At 42.9% G+C, this 22,870-nt stretch overlaps 1 protein-coding gene across 1 annotated transcript in view; it reads right to left on the bottom strand.

The window, feature by feature from the left end:
- LOC138497503 (chloride channel protein C-like) overlaps nucleotides 1–22,870 on the bottom strand; it is an 876,774-nt gene that overhangs the window by 682,670 nt on the left and 171,234 nt on the right. The window contains exons 9-10 of the mRNA XM_069621029.1: nucleotides 17,015–17,124; nucleotides 13,693–13,864 (exon numbers count right to left, since the gene is read on the bottom strand). Of these exons, the coding sequence (XP_069477130.1) occupies nucleotides 13,693–13,864; nucleotides 17,015–17,124 (282 nt within the window). The remainder of the gene's footprint in view (nucleotides 1–13,692; nucleotides 13,865–17,014; nucleotides 17,125–22,870) is intronic.

The raw sequence follows: 22,870 nt of genomic DNA, 5'->3' as shown, positions 1-22,870 counted from the left end.
AGACATATTAAAAGACCCGAGAGGCCACAGAGAAAGGTCTCCTTTGTGGCTCCCACCTCACAATGAACACAGAGGGCAGCAGTTAGGATGTAGGAAGAAAGCAATAAAAGTGAGTGATGAAATCAAAACGCTCCAGTTTCTTTTCTTGATTTCTTTCAGGAAAAACATCTAAAGTCAGCAAACACCTTTTCGTTTTTGTAGTGCAGCCTGGATTCCTCCTACCTCATATGCAAGTAGATGCAGGGGCAATGGTGCGCCGTCTGTAGTTTTGTAGGGTCACGGGGTCACAGGCAGGAGTCAACCAGCTCAGGCTCCCAGGAGCGCACAAACTTAGCACCACAAACTTAATTTGCACTTCTCAACAGAGTATAAACATCTGTTCCCACCCCATTCACATTAAGTCCCTGATTGTGTGACATTCTCCCCTCTAGTTTCCAGCACCAGCATTCTTAGATGGGTAGAAATATTGGGGGGGGGGGGGCAAATGTAGTGCTTTTCAGCAGCAAAAGCCGCTACAATCTGTCTTTGTGGGGGGGCATGGGGGGGGGATGTGCTCCGGTGGCATCTCAAAAGACTGCCACTTTTCTAATTTAAGAAAGTTTCCTAAACTTTCATTAAACTAGAAAGGTGGTGCTGTAGTCTGAGAAATGCAATGTTTATAACATGAAAGAGTGTGCTGTGGAGTTTAACTACACCTCCCAGAGTCCCGTTAATGACCACCTCTTTAGGCTGATACAGGAAAGGTGCTCCGGCCTCTGAACACAGTCCTTGCCAGCCCTTTATATGTGAGGTGGTTGGCAAGGTTGTTGCCATGCCGTAAATCATGGCTTTGCAGGAGTGGCAGACTTTGTTTATTGCTGCCCCTCCTGTCTTTCCTCAGAATACATGTCTCCACGGAAAAGTGTCTTTCAACACTGACACGGCACTTTTCCATTATAACACGCACCTCAGAATCAGGGCCTAAGTGATTTGTATGCACCAAACCTGCATCTCGTAAACCAGGGCTCTGCCCCCTTTGGCTCTCGAAATGTTTTAAACCACACCGCCCATTAAGCCGAGCCACCTTAGTAAATGGGGATGGATTATGGGAGATGTAGTTCAAGAGATCTGGAGAACCCCAGGTCACAGGCCCCCTGTCCTAAGCCGTGACTCCAACAGGGCAAGTGGGGGAGCCCAGGAGATAAAGGTCCCCAAAAGGCAGAAGTGCAGCATTTTGGGAAAGGAGCAGCTCATATCGCCTGCATGCTCCACAGGCCATGTGTGGGGGCTCAGAAGACAGCAGTGTACCTTTTTTGGGGTTGCAAATCCCAATAACACAACATCACCAACAGTATGAACACTCAGTGGGAAGAGCAGAAATGCTAAAAGAATTGACGCAGATGGGAGTAGAAGCGAAAGCACTCGAAGATGTATTATAAATCATTCAGAATAGTCACCCAGTTGGAAACAATGGGGCTCACATAACTGAAAAGTGTGGGGAAACGCGCTGGTAGCATCGTCATACAAAGAATCAATACAATGCAGCAATTCATTAACAAGCCACTGAAGTTGAAAATCAGTAAAACAGTTCTACGTGGAGCTAAATATCATGAAACTGAGTTGTGGTCTTGTCTTTGTGAAGCACGAAAACAACAGGCGAAGGTTGGTGTATTTGTAACGGGTTGCGTTCTTTAGTTAAGGTGTTTCCCTTCTTGGAAGGAATGTGTGATCTGTTCTAGAATGCTTTGTTTTGAGTGTGCAGCAGACGAGGTGCCCAGTGAGCCTGCAGCAGATGCTGTGCTCTGCGGGCTTCAATGAAGGATCTTTCTAACTATCTTCTGCTTGAGCCTTTCATAAATAAGGCTTGTGGTTGCTGTCTTTTAGGACAGGTCTCCCTGCGTGGCCTTTGAAGCTAATAACCAACTGCATCTATTAGTCTTATAAATGTGTTAACCTTGCAAGACTTCATGGTTTGATCTTTGTGAATAGGCAGTTCTTTTTGGCTAAGATACCAGCCGGCTAAAATTACGAAGTACTGGCAGTACCTTCAATTCGCCACTGGGAGGAGCCACGCTACAGAAGAACAGGAGATAGCCCACATCCTGCTAAAAATAAATATCTAGCGACGTTAATCCACGATTGGAACTGGTTAGCAAATGTAGAAACATTAAACCAACACCAGTCCTAAAAAAAAGTTCAACGTTGGTATCTTGGTATTGAGAAGGTATTTGGAAAAAAACCTTCTGCTGCAAATTATGTTTATTTGATTATAAGTGGTTAATTCGCTTAATTAATGAGGAGAAAAAAAAGACCAACTTCCTCCAAATGCTTCAGGCACGCTATACTCTCACAGGCAATTTGTCGCTGAGTTTGCACGTGAACGGGCGCCCAGCTTGCACGTCCGGGGAAAAGCAGGTCGTACAAAGGGCATTCTTCTTGTATGGGAGGCGTTCAAAAGGCCAATAGAAAATCCACATTTCAATTTGTGCCTCATTTTTTGCACACCCCAGTTTAAGCCGAGTGTGTAAGTTTCTGGGCTCTTTGTAGAAATACTTAAGATTTTTTGGCAGTTTTTTAATTGACCATTCAGTCAAAATGTACTCACATGGTCAAAGCAGAGGTCATTTGGCAACCTTTAGAACTAGCCATCATTTGGACCCTGATCCTTACAAAACATACAAAACCCTACGAAATCTTGCAAAAGTGATGGTATAGGTTAGGTGAATGAAATCCAAAATCAGTCCCTGCACCTCCAGCCTCACCCTTTTGTAATGGAAGTAGGTGTTTATGGGTGAGGTACTTCCTCCCATACCTCAGTACCTCCAAAGCTGCAACGGTTCACACCTTGTGCTCCGATAGCCCCTCGCCATTTCTGTGTAGAGTGGGTCCTGGTCCCTACTCTGTACTACTACATTAAACGCTAGGATGGGCAGCCCCCTAAATTAAATAAAAAAACTGTAAACCTGTTTGATAATGCATGTAGACAATGGCCTTTGGAAAACTACCTCTGTTATGTGCTGGAAGATAACATCAACATGGTGTCCAGAGCTGTTCATGCATAAACAGAGCTGTATTATTAAACAGTTGCAAGAAGTGTGTCCAATTAGTTGATCTCGGGAGGATAGCTAAGGGGCAACGTGGAAGACGACGCTAAGCAACACCGGTTTGATCCCTGGGTCCGTGTTTAGAAACCTCTGGGTATTAAGCGTGTTATAAATAACCCATTACATTACAGTGGAAGGTTTTGGAGTTTAAACAACTTATAGGAAGACATTGTTTATAAATGAAGTGACTGGAGGCACACTTGGTTAAGACTTTTTTATTACACCTGGAGCAAATTTACAGCTGTGATTAAGGCATCACCGTTCAGAAGAATGCTTAAAAATAACAAAGACAGCCTCGTAACAGCAGAAGGTGTGATGCTACTGAGTGATAGAGCCAGCTCAACGATATCTCGATGCGGGAGCAGATGTGTTGGGCAGGTCGGTGCAGGTAGTGGATGAGAATGGCCATAGGGACTGGCATGGCCATGGGCAGTCAATGGGTGGATAAATGCCAAATAGCCCACACATGCTGTGCCCCTCCTCACATCCCATCTCTCTCCTCTCTTCACTTCCCATGCCAATCTTTTCTGCTTTTGACCAACACCTAGAGCGCCACCTAAAGCGCCCTGAGGGGAGAACACCCCCACCAAATAACCCTTCACTTGGTCAGGCGTGCTTGTCTTGCAGAGTATTCGCTCAGGTCACAATGGGATAGGGCTTGACCGCAGTTTCCAGAGCTGCCTTTGCATCCCAGTATAGCCCTGTTCAGTACAGGGCCATCCACATTCCTGGGGCTCCAGTGGGTCTGGTGATCCCAAAGGGACTGTACACCATTTCCGCTTGCTTTAGAGAATGTGGTCAGCCACCTTTTTCAGGATAGTCACATTTCCCAGGTCCAGGAGAGGGCCTTCCTCCCACTCCATGTGGGTAAACTGTGGGCAGAACAGGTTTTCCAGGCATCGCAGAATTTCCCACAGGGTGTCCTCATGATGTTTGCTATTGATGCTGTGACCTTTTGGCTATGGGACCTACACCTGTTCCTCTTGTCACTCTTCCCCTTGGGAGCCACCTTGGTACAGAAGATGTTTTCCCCAAAGCATCATCTGAATCCATATCCCACATACCACGAGGAATGCCCAGGAAGTGGACACGCTGTAAGGAAGCGGCTCTTCCAGTCCAGAGGAAACTGTGAATTGGGTAACCCTTTGAATGTGCTATTTAACTTTTTTTTATTTATTTTTTGTTGTTTTAATCAAGAAAAAAATCTTGATTTTTTCAACATTACAGCATATAAAAATTCTTTGATAAAATATATCATTTATACATACATAATATTTGATAAAGACGAGTAAAAAATAAATTGATATATATTTTAACACAATTATGTAAAAAACATGGAAATCAGACTGATTAACAGATTTTTCTTGCTTATTCATTTTTAAACCATACAAAAAATTCAGAATAGGATATCTAACAGATTTCCTTGCAGTGTGAAATAGTGTGAAATTCCATAATTCCGTAGTAGACTCAATATATGATCCCTCAAATAAAGGTTTAAAGGACAAATTCCTCTGCGGAAGTAGTATTACACATTCTGCACATAAGTGTCTTAAAGTTTCCGGAGCAGATTGACAGTATCGACAGGGCAGTGCGTCTAGTGGTAGAATTTTTCTTCTGCATAATATTTCATGGGTAGGCCATATGTTTAAACAAAAGCGCAGGAAATCATCCCTTTGGCGAGAATTTGGAAATAGCATTAAGTAAGGCTCCACTATATCGTAACGTTTTAAGTTGAATGGGTTATCTATGAATGCCTGATATGAGGTACAGGCATTACTTGTCTTGATCCAATCAAATTTCCATAATCGCTTCTTAGCCGCATTAGGGTTGTTGAGCAAAGTGAGATCAGAAAGATTTAATTGGTCAAGAATTTTCTGCGCTTTCATTCGCCACATAGTGGTAAAATGATCTTTTGATTTTAACAGATAATTCGCTACAATATACATTAGCCCCTCAAAGTTTCTTTCAATTGCCATTAAACTTTCCTATTTAAGGAACAAAGTTTCCATTTATATGTTGCATATAGCGACAATAGGCCTAACTCATGCCTCAGAATAGTTAATGGTATCGACATTGGTAAATTTAACAAACGTTTCCAATAATAGCCTTCCAGTGCAGACCAATATTCATAGGTTTTTATGTTGAAGGCCTCACTACCATGTGTGACCACAGGCACAAACTTTTGTTTATAGTAGATTAAAATGGGCTTTAATGAAAATTTGCAATATTTGGCCTTGATCAATCGGGCCTGAGAAAGCGTCATAATCACTTTTTGCTTTATATAATTTTCATATCCCATTGAGCTCACTTGATGAGTTATCAAGGTTCCCAAATAAACATATGAGGGGACTGAATCCAAGTTTGCTAATTGTAATGGCCATTGATGGATTTTAGATCTCTGCCTATGAGTGCCAAATTGAATCACCTTGGTTTTCGCAAAGTTAATCGAAATATGATTTTCAGAACAATAAGTCTCCAAGGATTTCAGTAGGGCACTTAGGCCATTGGGGGTTTTAGAAAGTAAAACCATATCATCCGCGTATAACAGATGTTGGATTGGGATGCCATCTATTTTTGGTGAGTCCGTCACAATTAATTCAAATCGAGATTTTATGTCTACTATAAAAAAGTTGAATAAAGTGGATGCCAAAAGGCATCCTTGCTTCAACCCACGAGCAGTATTTATCGGATCAGAGAGGAGGCCAGTGGAATCTAATCTGATTTGAATAGTGGTGCTTGTGTGAAATTCAATCACCCATTTTAAAATTGACCACGGGCAACCACTATTCATCAACTTTATATATAGCAATTCGCGAGGTACTGCATCGAAAGCCATGCAAATGTCAATGAAAGCGATGTATAATGCTTCCTTCCTTTCATGTGCTCGATAAATAATACTGTTCAAGGTCATGATGTTTATTCCTGTGCCCACTTCAGGGATAAAGCCAGTTTGGAAAATATCACAAAGGCAACGAGCGTCTAACCATTCATTAAATTCATTTAGGACAAGGCGTCCAAAGATCTTGCCCGGACAATCTAATTGCGCTATGGGCCGATAAGCCTTTGGATCCGCTCTGTTGCCCCTTTTGAATACCGGCACTATAATTGATTGTTTCCATGTTCGCGGAATTTGCTTAGTAACAAAGGCATTCTGGAAAATGTGCATCAAGATGGATGCCCATTCATATGGATAGTTTTTGAGCATACAATTATGTAATCCATCCGGCCCACTAGCTCTAGATTGACTCAGGGCGTTAATGCAATCTAGGATGTAATTAAGATGTATTGGGAATGAACATGGCATAGAATTAAATTGAAACCACCCATCTGTGTCCTGAAAGGGAGATTGATAAAGATTTTTAAAATATGTTTCCCAAGTTTTATTCTGTACTGAGTTGTTTAGTACAGCCACTTGAGGTCGCATAGACACTCCGTTTATACATGCCCAAATGCCACTGCTCGATTTCTTCACCAGATGCATTAGCATATGTTCGCTATTTTCTTGATGCAATTGTATTTTTTGTCCTCTCAGCCAACAAGCATAGTTCTTCTTTAGTTGCATTTTCATATTATTTCGTAGATTGATGGGGTAATGTATTAAATTGCGTATGGCCTGCCTCAAATTGATTTTGGCTTGTTGGATCTTAATGTCAAAAGGATGTCGGTGGTTAATTTCTAAGGAGAGATCTGGGGAGATGATGTGTTTAAATATCTGCATTTTTCTCACGTAGCAATTTGAAGAATTGGGAGGGTTGTCATTATACATTTCATGTAAAATATTCTTCATTTGAAGAAGATTTTGGGGATTCCATTTCAGACGATTACCACGGTTGTTAATGCCAATGTGTGCAGTATTTGGGTTTTTCTCCTGGGATAACCATGCAGTTGGAAGTTTAAAACACAAGACCAATTTGTTGTGATCACTTTCATCAGCTGATACGACATTCATTGTTTCAACTCGTGGGAGAAATTCTTTGCTCACATAGATATAGTCTAGTATTGCACCAGAGGTACCCCTTTGCCAGGTGTTACATGACGGGGAGTCACCGTTGCATACATTGTTGAGCATCACTAAACCCCTATCTTTCATAATTTCATTCCATGTGTATTCATCACTTGTCTGCAATATGTTTTGATCTGAAAGCAAGTGCAGGTTTAGATCGCCAACGATGAGTATAGTCATAGGTTCAATAATCCGCGCTATTTTATCGAGATGCCACAGTAGAATGGTAAAAAATCGATCTGATGTGAGGTTTGATCTACTCCAATATATGTTCACAATAGCAATATTAACTGTAGATCTTGTGAGTCTGACAACTTGGAAATACGGGGAGGGAGATGGATATTTTTCTCCAATAAGCCCACAGGTTTTCTTTATTGCTAATAGAAGTCCACCTGATGGTCTGCCTTTTAACTTTTTTAATGCCAAGGTATCAAAAATGATATGGGTATCCCATGTTGGGGATTCCATAAGCCACGTCTCTTGGAGAGCGATGATGTCATATTCCTCGAGCTTACTTTGCTTAGAGTTTATGACTGTTACCTCTCGAGTTCCAAGAGACTAGTTTGATTATGGTCTGGGTAAGAATCTGTTATGATCTGCCCACGTAGTTCTGTAAGTGAGACTTCTGACATGGTTTGAGATTTCTAGACTGGTAGATGTTTAATTGGGGTTTATCGGTATTACCCAAATTGTTCGAACACAATTGTTCGAATGACCCAATTGATTGAAAGTCAAGGGTCCGAATTGACCTTTGCACAATTGACCATATATATATATGGGGGGGTTGCAGGGGGTTTCCCCCCGCAGATATATAACAATTGATGTTCACAATTCGGTCAATTGTGCAAAGGTCAATTGTGATTCGAACAATTGTAGTTCGAACAATTCGTATACATCCGGTTTATCCACCTGCTCGCCAGAGAGAGGATTGACCTGTCACAATATAAAACCCATGTCAAACAGGTTCATTCTGGCTTGCCATATCAAGTTGTAAATTAAGGCAGATTTAACATAGATGTTAGCTTCAAAGGTGTTTTCCTGGCTTGCAAATTCAATCAGCTCAAGGTCAGTCGAAGTCAATTCTTTCAGAATTGCATATATACAATATACTTGTGCGATTGAGTACATAGGTTTGAAAGGGTTGAGCCCGGCACTTCAAATTCAGACAAGGAAATGTCGATTGTTTATTCGAAGTCAACTGGCTTGGAGTTGCTAAGGCCTGTAGAGACTGCTGGACTTGAGTACGAATATTCAGAAGATTATTCGGTTGCTGAACTTGTGGTCCGGCTGCCACATTTGGTCCATGAAGTAATAGGCTAATTTCGGGAAAGGTGACATTTGATTGCATCATTGGGTTGGAGGTGTGAGAACGTGTGTCCACTATGTAAGATTCAATTGACGACTTGATCAGCTCTCGTAGATCTTGCTGGGATACTGGGTGGAGGCAACTCTGCTTCTATTGTTTGAATTTTAGGTTTGTCAAATATGGTCTGGATTTGAAGCTGTGAAATTTGTGTTAAGTTTAACGTTATGGTCTTTAGTGTGGTTATATTCCATTAGTTTACTTGGCCTATCAGGAGCCGGATTAGATATCTTCATAGATTCAGCAGTTTTTAGAGCAGCTGTCAGGTTATCATTTTTGAAAGTGGGGTTCATAAGAGAGTCATTTGTTTGAACACTTCCGATTTGTTGAGCCTGATATGTCTTGATGGATTCTCTAATTTCTTCTCTTAGGTCTTCGATGGATATTTGAGCTGCTGAGAGTCCAGGATTATAAGGACCGATTAGGTTGATGGCAGCTAACGAATTGTTATCCTTGAACATGGTCGTCCTTAACGCTGGCGCTATATTTTATTCACATCACGGAAGGACAATACTTCACTCAGAACAGTAGTTTGTTTAGACAAGGCCACCAAGGTGTCTAAAGGTTCATATGGTGGTACTAATTGAGGTATCACGTCTGTTGTGTTAGACGCATCTTCTCTTTATAGTTTTTGACTGAATTTTAACGTATTTACGTCTCTTTGGTCTTAACATTTTGGAATGACCTTGATTAGTTGATTTGACATGATTCATTCTACCATCTTTAGGAGGTATGAGGTTAGAGCCTGCTATTTGTTCGCCACTGTTCGGCCCAAATAGGTCAAATATATTTCTCTTTGCCTGTGGCAGATCAACTGTATCGGTTGAGATTCCTGTTGTCAAGTTGGGTTGAGCTTCCCCAATCGATTGTTGGTTTTCAGACAGTTGATCAACTGGTCTCAAGACATTCGTAGCAACTTGTGGCAGGGAGGATTCGTCAGATTCCACAATGTGTATTTCAGGTTATTTTACCAATTCAAGATCACTACCTGCCGTTGTGTGACTCGGTCTTTCTCTGACGTAAATTGATTTTTCCGTAATGTCCCATCTGGTGCTAGAGGTGTTCTGTTCTTTCGGTTTGTGTTCAGGCGTCAGTCCCGCCTCTAGGAGCTTTTCAAGCAACTTTGCTGGGTCACCTTATTGTCTAAAACTTCATACAACTTTGCTATTGACAATAGAGCTGTGTTCATAGCACTTAGCGTATTGTTCAGGGCCGGAGCCTCTGGAAACGAGAAACGCTTTGATTGTGCCTTTTGAATGAAGAAATCAGATTCAAGGGTTACTTATCGAAATCTCGTCCGCCGTGGAGTTGGTGCTATGAAAGAAGGTGATTCATCAACCATTTGGGTAATCGGTCGCGTTGAAAGGTTTAACTGACGGGGATCATTTTCATGATTGCAATTGCAGGCGGGATCTTGTAGATTTGCCATGGCTTGTTCTGATTTTTCAAGTAAGCTCCGCGTGTGTTCTTCCTGCAACTGGATAAGATCCCCTGAGTTTGAACAGATATACAATATGCAAGCTTCTGGAATTTCAGAGCTAGACAATGTATCTATAAAATCAAGGGCCTCATGGTCGATGTCGCCCGTCATGGTTAGACATTCATAAGCTTTCCGCAGCTTTATTTGTGCTTCAACTGAGCATATGACAGGTTCCATAATTTGGGAAATCATTTCTGCGGGCTTAGCTCCATCGCACTCACCAGGTTTTTCTGTTTTATTTGTACCTTCTTTTTCTACTTCACTCGTGGCTATTGAAACTTGCTGGATGTCAATTGGAAGTAGTTCTCTCGAAATGGCGACTGATTTGAATGTGAGGTCAGTTACTTCAATCGATTTCCCCAACCCGGTGATTTTCTCTTTTACTGGGGATTCTCTTTTATTCAGGCAGCCGTCTCCTATTTCGCTCATGATTGTTGACCTCTGCTGCTGTTCAGCTGGAAGTAATTCAGTTGCAATTGCGGCTGATTCTAACGTAGTATCTGTTAGCTCTGTCGATACCCTCAGTCCATTAGTTTTCAGATCAGCCATCCTAAGAGCTGTTTTAGATAGAGTTACTCGGTTATTAGTTGGCTGCAGGTTGGAATCAGGTAAAGTATTCACTGTTATAGTTTGTATTTTAACACTCTCTTGATTAGGTTCTGGGATTTCGGTGCCTTCGGAAGTTGATTCGGGGGTTGTGTGAACAAGAGTTTGCATGACAGAGTTGGAAGAAATAGCAAGCAACTGCTGTCTCGATAAAATTGTCTGGGCACCTGGCGCTTGACTTGGTTCAATAAAAGCATTCGCTCCTGCTTGAGAGTCAATATCGTAGTAGGAACAAATATCAGCTGATAACGATAGGGTGCGGCGTAATTTAACACTCACGGTACCCGGCCATTGTAATGCTGATTTGGTCAGAGAGCGCTTTGTTGCATCAGATTGGGCTTTAGTCGGCACGGATGACAACCCCGCCATCAAAGGCATACCAGATTTCAACATGAATTTCTTTGCTGTCATAGTTTTTTGTACATTAAATTCGCAAGGATATACAATTTAGATAAATTATATTTTTAACTTCACAACTAAAAAAGAGCTTAAATGCTCCGAATTAAAAAAAAAAAAAAAGTAGAATGAATGATGCAAAGGATTAATTAACTGTTTTAACTAAAAAAAAATAAGTGAAGAATAAAAATACTGCTTATGCTGCAAGCTAGCATGCTACACAGCTAGACAGTACCACCACACTTAACCACTGCACTTGCTCCACTGCGCACGCGCCAATGCGTGGGTATGTGGACTAAATAGGAGGCGGGTTCACGGGTCTGCAACAAAAAAATAAACAAGAAAGGGTAGCTGTTACCGGCTGTTACCAGTCCATTGGTAATTAGAGTCTTTTTCAAAAGCAACACAGTTTGGTTGGTTAGTTCGTTTGTACCCAGCATCAGCAGCCAATCAGAGACAACGCAGGCAGCTCGTCACACTCGAATCACGGCAGCTGCAAAACCAGTTCTCCGTATCAACAGGCAGCGAAGAGCAGGATAGCTAGACAGTACCACCACACTTAACCACCGCACTAGCTCCACTGTGCGCGCGCCAATGCGCGGGTACGTGCACTAAATAGGAGGCGGGTTCACGGGTCCAGCATGAGCAGTCAATCAGAGACAACGCAGGCATCTCGTCACACTCGAATCACGGCAGCTGCAAAAACAGTTCTCCGTATCAACAGGCAGCGAAGAGCAGGACAGCTAGACAGTACCACAAAACTTAACCACTGCACTTGCTCCACTGCGCGCTATGTTAAGCACACTCCCACAGTCACATGTGAGCAAATAGATGCATGAACACAATTGGAAAATGATCTTCCCATTCTGTTTCCTTAGCTGGGCATCTTGCAATGTGCGCAATGGCCAGAGACTCCACGCCTAAAGACACACCCTGCACATGTAGTGTTATGTTAGGGCCTTGAAAGATGGCTGTATGATATGATATGATAGGTTATTTATAACACGCTTAATACCCAGAGGTTTCTAAGCAGGTGAGCCCATTGCCACGGAGCTATCCTCCCGTTGTCAGCTATCCTCCTGATGTTTGGGGATTCTGTGCATTTACATTGGTTGTACCTGTTTATTCCACTCAGTTAATATTCAGGCGCAGTCAATGCAAGAGTTGACAAAGCAGTTTCAATTTCGGCCAGCATAGCAACTACTGCATTCGCCGTTGCGACGATTCGCTGTGCCAATGAGCACACGACATAGATCACCTCAGATTCATTACATGCATGCGGTGAGGGAGTCAGGAACCCAAGCACCATTGCATACACTGAATCCCTGAGCCAGCTCTACGGTACTGAGCATGAGATGAAATTGGCTAGAAGGAAGCCGATCAGCCCGTCATATGTGCTGTGATGTGTTTTGATTATGGATGGATGGCTGCTGGTATGAGGTCAGAGTGAATGATGGAATGGTATAATGTGTATGTGTGAGAATGCTGTGTCCCTGACTTTCCACCATAGGCAGTTGGAAGGATGTAGCCTGGGTGCTGGCAGCCAGTGGCCTCCTGTCCTGCATCTTGATGGCCTTATGTAACAATCACCCGAAGAGTCATGGATCCTCCCTATCACACTGGTAGCGGGGATGTTGGCTATTCGTGGAAGTGGGTCATATGTGTGGATTGGTGTGTATGGTGTCTATGCCAGGTGTTAAGGAGATACGTGGATTAAAGTATATTCACTACACCTGGAGCTGGGTCAAGCATATGACAGTTTTGTGTTGTGAGTGGAGGTGTTAGAGCAATGTTGGTGAGGACGAAGGGTGGTTTTACCTTGATAATGGCATGGGCAGCATGTCTGGATGTTTGGGCGGTAGCTTCTCGCCAGTGTGGATGTGGGCATATGGCCTCCCCTTGTTCTTGGGTTTTGCAAGGGTGTTGTTGTTGGTCAACTCTTATTCACACATTCTATTGCTCTGTCTGATGGTGTGTGTTTGTGTGTTCAGTAAGAAAGGGAGGTGTGCTGTGATGTGCTTTGCTGCATGGCTGGATGGATGCCAGTTTAGAATGTATGGGGTCAGAGTGAATGATGGAATGCTAGAATGTGTATTCATGAGGGTGAGAATGGCGTGTCCCTGGCGTTCCACCAAAGGCAGATGCAAGGATGCAGCCTGGGTGGTGGGAGCCAGTGGCCTCCTGGCAGCATCTTACCAGGGCATCCACTTTTACTTCTCTGAAAAGCATGACCTTCGGTGTCCGCTATGGTTCCTCAGTACATCAGAGTGGATCGAAGGCTGAAGAGAGCTGAGCAAGTATTCAGTGTGTTGCTTATGGCTCGCATAGGAAGTCATAAGTGCATAAAGATGTGTGAAAATATTGCTTTTTCCTGTAATGACATCACACCAGGGGAACATCAAGGCCATATTGCACAGTGTGACTGCACAGCAGGGCATTGCAGGATTACCTCTGCACCCCAGCCCCCCAGGTCTGGTGGTGTGGTGAGAGAAAGCAGGGGACATGTTCGCATGCATTTTTTGGCTGAGGAAATATATGCATACCTGAATCCAAGCAGACAGTACAGGGGTAATAAAGGAATGGTGAGGTGACCATAAGCAATATAAACAGTGAGATATTTCACCCTGACCTTCTGAGTGACTCCAAAGACATTTCGAGCTTTGTTCTCGTAGCCTGTCAGATGTCCCTCAGTGGAGTGGTACACATTCAGTCGCAGTACAGAATCATGTTGTCACTGTACACTGTATTTGGGGGTACTTACAGCATGGGGATGACCAGCCCACTTGCAACAGCTGCCCCAGCAGTCCAGCAGGAGAGGAAGAAGTAGAAGCCCAGAGCTGTGAAGAGCGAGGCGTAGCCAAACTCTTCCTGTGTCCCGCGCTTGAACAGTAGCATGATGCCTCTCTTCCCGTTTTCAACGAGCAGCGCAGCAGCTTCAAAGGAAGGACAAAACAGGCCTTTATGGAAGACACAAAGTACTGCCCCGATACCAATTATAGATTGAAGACAATTTTCCAAATTCATTTTAATTTGAAAGAATGCTTCGAATATTGTGTAACCCGAGGTGTTAAAAAAAAAACATATTTTCATTCAAAGAACAGGACGCGCGCAGCAAAGATGGCCGCCATGTTGTGGAAAAGCCCTATTTTTTAAAAATATGCCTTTATGGAAGACACAAAGCACTGCCCGGATACCAATTATAGATTGAAGAATGAAGACAATTTTCCAAATAAATTTTCATTTAAAAGAATGCTTTGAATATTGTGTAGCTCGGGGTGTTAAGAAATACGTATTTTCATTCAAAGAACAAGACGCGCGCAGCATTCCGTTTATTGGAGGAAAGTACGTTGCAAAGATGGCCGCCATGGTTGTGGATAAGGCTGGGCTCTATACCAAGCCCCTCTTCCATTTCTATGGCAGCTGCAAACCGAGAAGGAGGGAAGCTGCTGCGGCAACCGGCGCGGGCCCCACAATCAGGTGAGTGGGGCTTGGTAGAGGGGCTGGGATTAGTTTTAAAAATAAATACAAAAGAGAAAGGATGGAGAGAAGATGGCGCTGGGGGAGGCAGCCTGCGGGTTCCATGGAATTTGGGCTGAGATTACTGGTTTCAGCCCTCGATCCACGGAACCTGATTTGCTGTGCCACCGCCCCGGGTGTTAATAAGTGTTAAAGTAGGGAAAAGAAATAAAAATAAGACAGTGTGGAAACCCTATTTTAGGTCATTTGCACATCTGTATTAAGTTAAAGTTATAAATGAAGGGGTCATTAGAGTCTGGATGGTAACAGTAAAGTAGGGGTTATCTGCCAAATGCAAACTGTTTTACCTCCCACCCTATTACGGGTTAGAAGGTCTACACCAGATATTCTAATGGTAACTAAATTATTGCAGCGATTCATTTTGCACATAAGATTTTGAATGTTGGTTTTCTATAATTATGATATTGAGAATGTTACAAATTGTGTAATGATTGTGATATAAATAGTTTTTGTAGCGTCACGTGTGAAAGGTTTTTACAAACCAAGCACAATAAATGAAAACAATAAAGAAATGCCAGATATTAGTAACTCAGGAGCAGCTAAATATGTTTAAGATGTCAAGTAGACTTAAATATTGATCCCAGGGAAGAAACTCGAATGACACTGAGGGCCTGAGTCTAATGGCGCAATCCCATAGGAAAACTTTCTGTGAATCAGACCCCGAATGTCCTAGAGTTGCGGGTAACTTCCTCTGCAGCGGCCCCAGATGTCTGCTAAAAGAAAATGCCCCAGAATCATAAGTCCCCTTTCTTTTTAAGCTTCGAATTTCTAGATGTGAATCCAGACAACGTTTAAAGTGAAGGAAGATATGTGACCACAAGAAAAAAGATTGTGTTAACTCAAGACACTGCAAACCTAACAATCACATGAGGATGTATTCAGGGTGGAGAGTAAACCAGCAAACCCTATAGCCAATTAAGTAACACATGGAGAGCTCAGAGAAGCTCAGAGAAAGGTCTAGGATCAAAATACTTCCATTTAGGTATTAATGCTGGATAGCCCTGCACCATAGATCTAGATTGTGTTCAAGGGTTTCGCACATTGGATTAGAGGGCACATCCCTGCACAATTTAAGAAGTGAGAGCTTAAAGTTGAATAGTAGATTAGCCTAGGCTCTCCGCCACTGAAGACACAATAGGCACAGATGACAGGGAGTAGGGGTATTAGCTCTTTATGTTTGGATTTTAGTGTATCCAGATGATTGCACAACAGAGGGGAAGATTGGTTAGTCTAGTCTACAAGATAGTCTGTAGGGCGCTGACATATTTTGAATCCATCCGTCTTCCCGTTTACAGTTATTCACTCTCCTGCGCTACTCACTGCTCCTTTTCCCCATTTCTATTGCAGGTTGGGCTTTAAAAATAATAGAGGCTGTAAATGCATTTTGACTTTTTGAAAAAACTGCTTTTGTCTTAGCTCTGATAGGACTTATGTGACCTCAGTATAGAACTAGTGGACCAATTACTCAGTGGACCAGCATAGCATTATTTGGCCGGCATTAGAACTGCTGGCATTATGTTTCAAGGCCTTGGCACCTGGGTGTGTCACATGATTGGGACACTCATACGACAAAGATAATAGTATTGTGTGAGCGAATGAGATGTTACCAGAACATGCAGAAGGATGATGGAGGCCACCATGAGACTGGACCTTCTAGAAGGTTCCGGGTCAGGTGGTTTGTGTGGTAAGTAGACCTATGCAGGTGACGGATTATTGAGGACATCGAAGAACAAATGGTTCGGGCCAACAATGCCCTTATTGCTTTATTTATCAAAGATTAGGTTTTAATTTGCGACGGCTTTGTTTTTCTATAAGAGTCGGGGTCTCGGGGGGTGGGGGTTAGGATGCTTCTTGAAAATACAAGGGACTCTATCCTCTGCCTTTAGTCCATCGCAACTCTCTAAAATATATTATATGCAGGGGTGTTGCTAGGTCTGAAAAAAAAACAGGACTATGCTAATGTCAGTACTGTCACTTGTAATGCATCTTTTCAGCAATAGAACCGAAGGAGGGGGGCCTCAACGGTCGTGTAATGCCCCTGGGGTGATAGTTAGAAGCCTGAACAAAAATGAGGGCTTTAACGTAGCCCCAGGGGCATTACCTGACCGGTAATGCCACCCTTCGAGGGTTCTAATTTTACTAATACCCTGTCACGCCGTACTGGGGTACTAATAGTATTTATTCTCGATTTGAGAAAACGTTGTTGAAACCATTTCTCAACTCAAGAAATAAAAGTGAAGAAAATGGCCCACAGGGATGGCGGCTATGAAAAAGATAGAAACAAATTAAACAAACAAAATGGCTGCCATGGAAGGGGGCAAAGGGACTACACATCTACATCCCATCTACCTTTCAACAGTTTGTTGGTCAGGCAAATTACTTATGCAAGGTCATTTGCACATGCAATTGTTCCACACCGCGAAGACGCCCATAAACAAAATGTATTAATGTGCCCTACTTGTGTAAGCAACAGACGCATGCACATAGGGAAACATTTTTGTGTATCAAGCCATTAGTATCCAACACAGTAATGGCACAGCACTTACCTTGGTTGAACGTTTGATTGGTGTTGTTGCTTCCACCTGTCCCATCCCATGAGATGCCTGGAGGACAATTGTATTGTGAAATATCACTCTTGAAAGGTTGAGTGCCAGCCCTGTTAAAAAATAGCCATAACAAAGATGTCTTTAGGGCGAGTTTGTGCTTCATCAGAATTCTCTACACATGTCTCTGTAAAAGAACATAATTCATCTATGTAGTTACATTGGTTTTTAAAGTGTCATACACACAATTTCATGGTCAGACCGGAGAACTTGCTGACATTTCTTTTGTTGGGCCATTTGCAGTCCATGTTGGTGTTGACCAAGAGTTACTGCTGTCTCATGGGATATTTGGTTGGGGGCAACATTTGTGATTTTCCAGTGGGATATGGAATGTGGGTTTTCCAAGTAGTGTGGAGGAAATTAAAAAAGGACATGGGAGGAAGATAAGAACTGCCATGCACCTCGTTAACCAGATATAGTATGAGTGAGAGGGGACCGCACCAACATGATAAGAACACAATCTACAGAGAACAATGTTTACAGTATCAAAAATGTACACATATAAGGGGGTTGTCATAAGCCGCATACACATGTATATACAGGAGATGGGAGAGGATGGGCAGAGCGGGGGATGGGTAATACTATTTACCAGCTCGGGCACTCCTTCAAGTGGGAAGGAGGGCCTTTTTAGGACAGGTCTGAAGACTGAGGAAGTGGGGAAGGACTTAGAATTAGAGGTAGGGAGCGTGAGGGGTGAATAGGGTGAAAGAACAAAAGCAGGAAGTAGTACATGCTAGGGCAGGTAACAGAGGGGCTGAGGGGACCTAAAGATTTCATAGTGTGAGGGAATGAGTAATGAGGGGTGGAGATAGCCAGGTGGAGGCAGGCGGACGGGCCATAGATATGTGAAACTTTGTTGAAATGAAGACTGCTGAGTCAGGTAGGCGTTTAGCGTTATTTATTCAAAACAAACAGAGTGGCCCGCACACTGCACATCTCCGGCTGACGTTCCTCTCTAACTGTAAACCGCTTAAATGCCCCCAACATTACATATCCATTACTGGGAAAAGGAAGAAAGGACAAGTATCTAAAACAACAATTCCTCCTCCATTACAATTGTAAGCCACCAACTGGATCCAATCCTTCCTCAACAACAGGTTGATGAGAGTTTTCTCTCCTTCAGCGGCCGCCAATCCCACACCTATCAAATGCGGCATGCCGCAAGGTTCATGCGTCTCACCGACCATGTATAATATATTTAAAAAGCCGTTGTTTGGTGATCTGGACCATCTGGTGTCACCTACACCAACTATGCAGATGACACCCAGATACTCCTACCTCTCTCAGGTGACTATGACACAGACCTGACTCTAGTCAATAGAATATACCTAATCATTCAGGCATGGATGACTGTCCATGGCCTATGCCTGAATGATGACAAGACAGAGATCTTGATTCTAGGAGCCTCGACCAACCTCATTAAATTGGGAAGCCAATACACCTCATTTAACATTGTTGGTATCAACATCAAAGTTGCAAAGGAAACAAAAACTTTAGTATTCTACCTGGATTCAACCCTGAATCTGGACAGACAGGTTAATGCAACTGCCTCGGCTACGGCGTACACGTGCATGCTGATTCGGGCGGTCAAACCATATTTATCTACTAACAGCTGCATCACACTAGCGAGAGTATTAATCTTATCGAAACTTGATTATTGTAATGACCTTTATGTAGGAGCTAACAAACAAATCTTAAACAAGTTACAAATCCTACAAAATAATGCCTTAAGAACAGCCTTGAACATCTCTAAGAGGCAACACATCTCTGAGGCCAGAAGAACCCACAACTGGCTCCCCATTAAGGACAGGATCCATCTGAAAATTGTATCCATTACTGACAAATGCCTAAATAATGCTGCACCGCAGTACCTCAGTGACAAAATCATGAGAAAAACCTCAGCACACCCCAATGGGACTGTAAACTCACACTGTATCGTAATGCCCAGATTCAACCTAAATAAATCCCAGGGTACCAGCTTCCCGGTTCAGGCTGCCCACTTCTGGAACTCTCTCCCTTTACACTTGCGAATGGACAGGCCGTTCCAAAAATTCAGGAAAAATACCAAAATATGGCTTGTCGCAAATGATATCTGAGTACCTCTGCTCCTGTCCTCTGTTAACTTGTGTCTTGGCTTACGTTTTGGCCTTATACTATTTCCTGTCTGCCTAATATGTATGTCTACTACTGCACTTTACCTGAATTGAATTGTACTGTACTTTGTAGGAAACTGTAATACCTGTACCTTTATGCAATGCGCCCAGATACCTTTGGGTTTGGTGAGCAATACAAATTAATAAACAAACAAACAAACAAACATAACTTAACATTGACAGCCTAAATGATTCCCTCATTTAGTAACTTGTTCACGCACAGCATCCTATATGAATACGTCTTACACTATGGGAATTCCTAAAGTTACACAATTTACTATCACAATTTCAATGTGATATTGGCCCTAACAGTTTATCCTCATCTTAGTGGTATAACTCCCTGTACCTGATAGGAATGTGTAAGGGATGCTTTGCTTGTTTTACTCTTTCTGACATGGACCTCTCGTGTTCATGAGTAGAGGTAGGAACTTCTCTATGCGCTATCAGACTAGCATATTCAAAATGTGGGTCTGCGTAAGGCCTACTTACACTCTCCTCTGGGAAACCACCCTCATGGTGTGTACAACTTGAGTGGGAAAGTCTTCCTCTATCTCCGCCTAATGCTGGTCTCTTCACTGGCTGGCTGTAGGGGACAGAATTGGTTTTAAGGTTGTTTGATATACAAATGCCTGAACGGTCTTGCACTCCCATATCGGGTGGATAAAATGATCAGATACCAACCTACGAGGACTCTCAGCTCGGGGGACCTGTTGCTGCTGGTAATCCCTCCACCCCCGCCTGTGTGTCTAGGGAGACAGAAAATGATCAGTACAAGGCCCTGGATTGTGGAACAGGCTCCCTCGGGAGAGTAAAGTATTGGCATCCTTCTGTCAGTTTCGCAAAGCCCTTAAAACATACCTTTTTAAATAGGAAGATAAGGGACTTAGGGATTCTCATAGGTGACTGATGTCTGTAATAGTTAATCATCCGGTCTTGCTATTTACTGTGTTATATCATCTGTGCCTGTATACGGTTCAGTCTGTCATGTTTCGCGTGATCTAAATCCTCAAATCAAATCAACTTCTCTCTGGAGCATCAGACCCGTTTGCATCTTGGTTAGCCAGGGTTGCTGGAGCTTCCCCCCTTGCGGTCGTTCCACATAGGCGCAAGTTAGGAAAATGAGTATCCCAGAAGTATTCATCTTCTGCTACTGGGGTGCTTCTTTGGCCTCCTGTGGAGCATTTGGCTATTTGCTCCACTTTCCATACGAACTGTTAGATAAGATGTTTATATTAATGATAAATCTTCCTGACCTGTGTCAACCACAGAACTTTTTGCTTGAACTTGGTAATTATTTTACTTTGCCCCTATGTAAGTGGGAATCTTTTTCCCCTGTCACCTAGTCTTTTATGGGTGACATTTTAATGTCTCTCCATAGTGTAGGGTTGGAATTATAGTTTCCTATAATGGTTGGGCTTAGGCTGGGTTTCCCCTTTGGGCTTAGGCTGGGTTCCCCTTTGGGCTCCCCTGTTAATTTCTCCTTCATGTACTTGGGTGAACTACTGATTTTCATCCCCTTTAGATTTTGTATAAGTGAGCCGGCACACCCCACCTTATGTGGAGTGCTGGGGGATACAATGTATTCTCTTTCTTACTTACCTGGTAACATGTTTATTACAATTGGCAGTTTACTTGAATATCTGGTGGCAGTGGTTTTATCTGTATTACTTTTATGTCTTTATTACTTGCAGGCTGTTATTTCAGCCTCAGTAATGCACAGAAGGGTCACTATTTTTCTGAAATGGCGGGGTCCATCTTTTTTCGCCATTTCTCATATGTTTGCTGTTTCAGAGGTCTTCCCCTGCCATTCTAGGCAGGAAAGACCTCAGTGGAAGTTTTTCTCTTTGGCAGGAATCCTCTGGACTCTCTGCCCAGGCTCCAGAGTGTCTGAGAAGGCAGGAAGTGAGGGAGGAGTCCAAAACACTGCAGCCCTTTGTCCTTCCCCTTTCCTGAAAGGATCCAACCCCCAGTGGGTGGCTGGCTGTCCTGATTGGACAGCCAGACCGCCCCTTGTTGTAAAATGCAGGGAGAGATTGCAGAAGTTGTAAAGTAGTTCCTGATAAATACTCCGAACCTGGAAGCTGCTGGAAAGTCTACCACTGGAGCGGAAACCTAAGAGGAAGATGATGAAAGGGTGTCTGTAGAGATTTCCAGTGACTAGAGAGCCTGCTGTGTAACCGGACCCTAGCATTATAGTAAGCCTTAATAAAATCATGTTTTTCTTTTTCCCTCATTCTGACTAAATCATGAAAGGGTTTCATGTTGAACTTCACCTCCCTTATTAACTACCATGGTCTTGTATGATTAACTGTCTTCCTCCCCTGCATCACTTCAAAGGGAACGACTCCAGTGAAACCATTACGGGTGTGTCTGTACATTTCTAAGATGTCTTCTATGACTTCTTCCACTGGATACACATCTAATAAAGCTGTCTGCAACTCATCCTTTACAACCCTGTTAAACCTCTCCACAAGTCCATTCACTTGTGGGTGATAGAGCACCACAGTTTGGTGCCTAATCCCTGCATTCGCCAAGAAATACCTAATTTCCTGGGAAACGAATTGCATGCCATAGTTAATCACTATGATTTCAGGGCACAATTCATGGATAAACACTGAAATGTTATAACAAAAAATGTTGTAACCTGTTCTACAAATTCCACTTCTGGCCATCGTGAATAATAATCAACCAAGGCAATGGCAAATATTTTGTCCCTCTGCAATCTAATGAAAGGGCCTGAGAGATCAAGGGAAACATTCTGCCATGGCTCTTGCGGAAGTTCAACAGGCGTTAATAGAGCCCCAAATGCTGCTATCGTCTTGTCATGTCCACAATAGTACTGACAAACTCTGACAAAATCGTCTACTTCTGTGACCATTGCAGGCCACCAAAAACGTTCACGCACTAGTCTCTGTGTTAATGATATGCCGGGATGACCTTTATGGGTGCTTTGTATAATATTGCGCCCACTGGGGAATTATTCAGTCTTCTCTTAGTACCATCCTCCTGACTATACTTAGCTCATCTGCAACTTTAAAATCTGGCTTGAGCTCTTCACTGACCACTCTTGCTACAGGCCACCCTCGTCGACTATGTTGCTTGAGACTCGCCAAGACTTGATCCAGCTCACTTGCTACAGTCCATTCTGATTCCAAGACATTCATAACTTCTGTTGCTTCCACTGTGGTCATTAAATGTAATACATGTTAGTATTCTGTGTGTTTCGGTGCCCTTCTCCAGTTGAGGAAGGCGTGAGAAGCAATTTGCTGCTATATTAGATCTTACATGTTCGTACTGTAGGAGTAGGAATCTGGGCTCCGCATTTCAATGTCTGGACTCTGCATTTCAACATCTAGACTATGCATTTCAGCATTCACATTTTAGCGATGATTTGAACTTCAGTTCGGGCTAAGGGTGTGAGACTCATTGAGGTACTCAAGAGTATGAGTCTCAGATTGAATTAAATAGATGCCAATGTGCAGAGCACATGATAGAAAATTATCACTTTGCTCCAGGATGCTATTTTGATGGGTTTAGCTGCACTAAAAAAATTATACTAACATGAAATTAACATACTAATTAACCCAACCCCATTTAACATATAACAGATTCACATAATAACAAATAGTGCAACTTAGCCCATGAT

The sequence above is a fragment of the Ambystoma mexicanum genome, chromosome 5q (genome assembly GCF_040938575.1).
Source record: "Ambystoma mexicanum isolate Mex_15411 chromosome 5q, UKY_AmexF1_1, whole genome shotgun sequence".
Lineage (NCBI taxonomy): Eukaryota > Metazoa > Chordata > Amphibia > Caudata > Ambystomatidae > Ambystoma > Ambystoma mexicanum.
The sequence above is the reverse complement of the archived record's forward strand: the minus strand, read 5'-3'. Positions and strand labels throughout refer to the sequence as shown.